This window comes from Cyprinus carpio, chromosome A11 (assembly GCF_018340385.1).
Source record: "Cyprinus carpio isolate SPL01 chromosome A11, ASM1834038v1, whole genome shotgun sequence".
NCBI classification, from domain to species: domain Eukaryota; kingdom Metazoa; phylum Chordata; class Actinopteri; order Cypriniformes; family Cyprinidae; genus Cyprinus; species Cyprinus carpio.
The window spans coordinates 2,380,468-2,386,906 of NC_056582.1; the positions used below are offsets into that span (position 1 = coordinate 2,380,468).

Below are 6,439 nucleotides of genomic sequence, written 5' to 3' on the forward strand. Positions count from 1 at the left end.
ACAAAAAATACAAGTTTACAGAACAAATTGGCATACAATTTACATTCAAAAACATCAATTTTGAAAGGGGCTAAAGTTTATACAAAAAAACAAAACAAACAATATATATATATATAAAACATCAATATATAAACAATACATATATATATATAATAAATTATATTTATCAAATAATCTGTATTAATATACAGATTAAGACAGGGGATGAAAAAAAGTGTTATAATAAATTATATTTATCAAATAAATCTAACAGGATTCCAGCTTTTTTATTTTTTTGTTTTCGATAAAGTTTTTAAATATTGTCTCAAATAATTCTTAAATACTATAAACCTAGGGGGTGATTTAAAGAATCTACATTTATGAATAAAGTTCTTCGCTAACAAAAGTAAGACATTAATCAACAAACCTTTTTTGCCATCTTCTTCATAGTTTCCATATTTAATATCTATAAAGGACAGGTTCAATTTAACCACATTTCTCTCTTTTAACCATAATTGCATTTTGTCCCAGAAAACACTAGAATATTTACAAGCAAAGAAAATATGCTCTGTATCATCTGGAGATGAGTTACAAAATGTACATAATAGCATATCAAAATTAAATCTAACCCTTTCCTGCGATATTCCTCGTTTATCAAGCGATTGTGTGATTTGTCATCGCTTGGCGCGCCGGAAGTTGTCCGCACGTCATATTCATGCGTCGTGCGCGCCCACCGTTGATCGCACGCAGGATTGAACGTCTACAGCTACAAACATGGTAAAACATACATTCCTCTTTAGCTAATGAGTTTTAAATGATCATAATTGTATTGTTGTACATTTATAAAAGTTATAGTGTCGCCTTTCGTCTGAAAACGAACGCATGAATGTAATAAGAGGCGAAACTCGAGAGCAGGGTCATTTTCACCGTTGACAGAAGTTTTCAAATAACGTAAACAGATTTAATAATAAACGTAACGTTACGGACTTCCACTAATTAGATGCTTATAAGGTTCTCAAGTTTGAGAGTTGCATTTTCATACGAATATATGTGTTACACCGAGCACTTAAACACAAACTGCTTAAATCAACTGTTCTTATTGTTTACTTTCAGGCTCGAAACGCAGAGAAGGCCATGTAAGTGTTCTCTCTTTATATTTCTGTCCTTGCTGTCTGCACAAGCTCCTCTCAATGCTTCTCCCTTTCTTCCTCAGGACGGCCCTGGCCAGGTTTCGTCAAGCCCAGCTGGAGGAGGGCAAGGTCAAAGTGAGTCCAGCAGCGCTCTTTATTATTATTATTATCATCTAGACACTGATGTGCTGCTTGTGTTCACCTGATCTCATGACACCTCCACAGGAGAGAAGACCGTTTCTAGCGTCGGAGTGTAATGAGCTCCCTAAAGCGGAGAAGTGGAGGAGACAGGTCAGTGCTTCTGATAGATGTTGGTTAGATACACATGCAGATTAACTCTCACGTGTCTGGCTTAACCTCCGTTTCTCTTACTCTGCTAGATCATCAGCGAGATTTCAAAGAAAGTCGCTCAGATTCAAAACGGTGAGAAATATATATAAATACACACACATGTGTTAATGTACATGTGGTGTTTACTGAGTAACTCCATCCTGTCTTCCTCAGCTGGTTTGGGTGAGTTTAAGATTCGCGATCTGAATGATGAAATCAACAAACTGCTCCGAGAGAAAGGGCACTGGGAGCACCGAATCAAGGAACTGGGAGGCCCTGACTATAGGGTGAGAATATGAGTGCTGCATTACATGCTTTTAGTGCATTTCATCTCAAATCATGTTACGTTCAATGCATGTGGATGCTGTATTGAATCAAATAAATTATTAATCTGCCATTGTGTGTTTTATCAGAATGAGCTTGTGCAAGCACACACAAGTGTTTTCATAGCATCTACAGTGAGGTCCAAAAATCTGAGAGAAGATAGTTCAGTTTTGCATTTTTCCGTAATTAGTGTTCATCTCAGAAATGAACACGAGAATGTTTCAGTGTCTGGTTTTGTCTTTTCGAGTTAACCGGAGCGATGTCACACATTTACGTTATGTGGTTAGTGGCTTAAAAATAGTCAAATACATCTGAAATATCTCTTTGTTTTATATAATGTACATATTTTTTTTTTAATTCTACAAAATCATGTAATACTTGGTTTATTTCCGTATGTAAATGCCAGATTGTGCACGGTATTTGCCTTACGGTGGTGTTTGTGTTTAATAGAGAGTGGGGCCGAAGATGTTGGACCATGAGGGTAAAGAGGTGCCGGGAAACAGAGGATACAAGTATTTCGGTGCGGCCAAAGACTTACCAGGAGTCAGAGAGTTGTTCGAAAAAGAGCGTAAGTTTTTGTGTGATGATCTGTTGTAGCTGAGAGGTTCGTGATATCTCTGGTTTAAGAAAAGCATTGTGACTTGCTGTGAATTATTGCTGTTTTGCTGACGTCCTTTGACCAGAAATGTGCATTTTGGGCATCCGGTATAACACGATCATCTGCCTGACGTTTTTCTGTGTGATTTCCCATTGCAGCTGTGCCAGCGCCCAGAAAAACACGAGCTGAGATGATGAAGGAGATAGATGCGGACTATTATGGCTATAGAGATGAGGACGATGGTGTTTTAGTACCGTTGGAACAGGAATATGAGAAACAAGGTGGGGCAAGTTGAGCTGAACACTAGAAATACAGATTATCAGTGACTGTGATGACCAATACTGATGCTGGTAATGTAAGGGCCCTTGTTTTCTCATTTATAGAAGTTGTTCAGCTAAAAATGGGAGCTGGTACATTTCTTTATTTAGCATACAACCCAACAGTATTTCAATACAGCAATGTCAAGTTTTAAGCATAAGGTAGATTATTCATTTAATTCACAGTACGTGTTGTTTCAAAGCAGCTTTACAGAAAATGCATGTGTCTACATTATAAAGCAGAAGTAATGTTCTTTTCACAAATGAACAGTTCAAGATAATAGAATCATACAACTAGCTAACATTAATTAATTACAGACAGAAGCTCATTAAAGCGATTAGTGATAAGTGTGATCAAAATGATTAAAGTTTACTTCATTAACTTAAATTAATAACATGCAGCATATGCAATTTTGTATTAAGTAAAATGAGAAAGTCAGCAAATAAAAATGAAAATAATACAGAATGAAAAAGGGGTAAAGCAGGTAGCAGAATATGGAATAAACACACACTGCCTGTGAAAGATTTTTATTGATTCTGAAAGACATCTGTTCTGATCACCGAGGCTGCATTTATTTGACGAAAAATACAGTAAAAACTGTAATATTGTGAAATATTATTATAATTTAAAACAGCTGTTTTCCATGTGAATATCTGTTAAACTGTAATGTATTTCTGTGATGTGCAGCTGTATTTTCAGCATCATTACTCCAGTCTTCAGTGTCACATGATCTTCAGAAATCATTCTAATATGATGATCTGCTGCTCAAGAAACATTTCTGATTATTATCAATGTTGAACACAGTTGTGCTGCACAATATTTTTGTGAAAGTTTAGAGTATGTATAAAAAAAATACTTGCACATTAAATAGTTTGTGACAGTAAAGACATTTATAATGCTACAAAAGATTTTTAGTTTAAATGAATGCTGTTCTTTTGAAATTTCTATTCATCTGTGAATCCTGAAAAATCAAATGTATCAGTTTCCACAAAAATATGAAGCAGAACAACTGTTTTAACTTGATGATGAGGGTTATGATGGTTTCTGAAGGATCATGTGACCTTTGATTGTGTTTTACATTACATTCACACAGAAAACAATTATTTGAAACTAATAATATTTCACAATATTGCAGTTTTTACTGTATATTTCAATAAATAAATGCAGCCTAAGTTAACATAATAAAATAAAAAAACATAAATAAACATAAAAAAAATTTATAAACCAAAAATAATTTTCTAGCATGGGAAAAATATTTTGATAGTCCAAAAAGAATTTTCTAGCATGGGACAAATACAGTATAATCATGATGTCATAACTGATTCATTCTGCGCTTTTGATAGATTGATTGATTTTTTTTATTTTGTGTTACTTTACATTTTAACAAGCTCAAGTGTTTCATTCATCAGGAAATGGATGAAGTTGATTATGCATTGCTCATTTATGAATCAAACCCAACTGATACATGTAACGAAAATGCAAAATCATTTAATTGTCATCAAAGCTCAACCAGTGACTGATTGGGATGTTAATGTGAACACCGCTGGAAGACTGCATCTTTACACACTGTGTCTAAACCTGGCCGTAGATTGAGAGCGAAGTTGTTTTTTATTATTATTAGTAGTACTAGTACTGCTACTACTGTTATTGTTATGCCATTACATATTCATATTTTGTGTTGATTGTCAAGTTTATTGTAAATAATTGCGGGTCAGTTGACGGCAGGAGTAAATCAACTGCATCACTCACTTTACTTGATTTAGTGCTGAAGACCATTAACAAGAGCGAAACCAGCACGTGTTTTGAGCTCCTCGTGCCTTTAGATGAACCGAGCAACCACAAGACCCCTCTGAAACCAGATTTAGGGGGTTGTGGACACTCGCACACTGGCATCATCCGGATGAAGCACTGCATTGTGTGAATGTACGCCGTGGTACAGTTGTGGCATTGTGTGCTGATAGCATTTCCTGACATGTGTTTCCCATTTGTGTCTGTTAAAGCGAATGCTAGACGTGCAGCAGAAGGTTTGGTGCGACTCATAAGAAGCATCACTCTGCAGCTGACTGTCCAGTGACCTGAAGCGCACGCTCGCGTCACATGACCGCTGCCTTTCTCATCTGAGACCTCTGCAGTTGCAGTTTAAAATTCATGCACAGTTCATATATATGATGTTAGGAGTGTATGGATGCTGTATGTTTTCTACAACTGTAGAAATAACAGCGGGGAGAGATTCTGCCCTCATATAAGACTTTGCTTACACCGCCTCCTCTGAGTTACATGCAATGCAGAAGTATTGATCCTGATTTGTGTTTTCTGTTCCGGCAGTCATAGCAGAGGCTGTGGAGAAATGGAAAGCAGACAAAGAGGCTCGATTAGCTGTTGGTGGAGGTGTGAAAGACACGGAAGAGGAGGAGGAATATATTTACGCTGTCAGGGATGAAGAGGTAAACCTCTCCGTCCGTGCCGCTCTGTTTAATTCAGTTTCTGCCACTGCATTTATTCCATTCGTCTCCTTTTGTAATGTGTTTTGAGCAGTCTGATGATGAAATGGGAGAACAGATGGAGGGAGAAGATGGTTCACAGGCGTTCATCGCTCATGTTCCTGTTCCCACGCAGAAGGAGGTTTGTTTCAGTTTAAACTGAGTTCAGTTCAAATCATGTAAAAAATCCAGAAATGAAAGTGCCATCATTTACTCGCCCTCATGTCCTTCTGAGCCCAAACGACATCCATGAAATACAAAAGAATCTCATAAGAATCCAGTAGTAGTCCAAATGATTTATGCACGATGCTTCGAGTCACTTTTTAGAAAAAATAACATCATTTATTCTCTAAAAATTTACAGCTTTCAAATCATGGCCAAAAATGGAACTAAAACAGAAAAAAAAAAATCAATCTCCAAGCAATTGTAGTTTTTGGGTGAACCGATACTTTAATAAATCACACCATTTAAAATGTGTAAAGTAAAAATCTGTTGAAATGATGATGTTGTTGTGGCTCACAGATTGAGGAAGCCCTGGTGAGACGGAAGAAAATGGAGCTGCTGCAGAAATACGCCAGCGAGAGTCTGATGGCACAGAGTGAAGAGGCCAAAGCATTGCTGGGTTTATAGAGGCATCGGTGTGTTGGGCTGGAATGGGGTCATAGGTCTTACACAGCCATGATTGTTAATGTGAACGAACGCTGATGCCAGAGCTGGCATTATTTGATGACATGTGCTGTATAAGAAACAGAATCGATGTGGTTGAAGATGCTTCTGAACATCAAAGTGCAAGCTGAAAATATTCATCTAGATTAACTTGACATGATCAGTGTGATGCAGATCAACATGTAGTGGTTTAGCTGCTATTTGGACTATACTTTTGTCAGTGTTGTTATGCTGATCATGTCAAATTGTGTCTTACATTTAAGTACGAACCGTTTTTTTGTTTTTGTTTCGTTTTGCAAATTGGTTCTTTAAAATGGAAAAACAACTTAAATTGTTCATCCTTCATTTGTTCAAACTGTGGAAGGACAAGAAATCTCTGTAAATATTTTGTATGCCATGTTCACTTACCCTTCTTGGACAAGTAAACTGCTTTTTTTACAACACTGTATACTGTTAATGTGCTTCTTTTGTAAATGCATTTGAAAGGTACTAACACACCGAAAATACTGACGCGTAACTTTAAGGTCCAAACCGATCTCTGATGAGAGACTTTCTGGTTCATGTGACCAGCCAAACCAGCGTTACTCAAATAAACCACAGTCACATTTACACAA

The 6,439-nt window shown here is 36.7% G+C and overlaps 1 protein-coding gene across 1 annotated transcript; it reads left to right on the forward strand.

Moving 5' to 3' along the window:
• Positions 1-627: 627 nt before the first annotated feature.
• isy1 (ISY1 splicing factor homolog) lies at positions 628-6,271 on the forward strand. Its single transcript, XM_019096047.2, has 11 exons — positions 628-756; positions 1,093-1,115; positions 1,193-1,244; positions 1,335-1,400; positions 1,490-1,532; positions 1,614-1,726; positions 2,214-2,331; positions 2,520-2,642; positions 5,005-5,123; positions 5,215-5,301; positions 5,682-6,271. Exons 1-11 carry the CDS (start codon positions 754-756, stop codon positions 5,787-5,789), a joined length of 855 nt encoding a protein of 284 aa, XP_018951592.2. The 5' UTR covers positions 628-753; the 3' UTR covers positions 5,790-6,271.
• Positions 6,272-6,439: the final 168 nt, after the last annotated feature.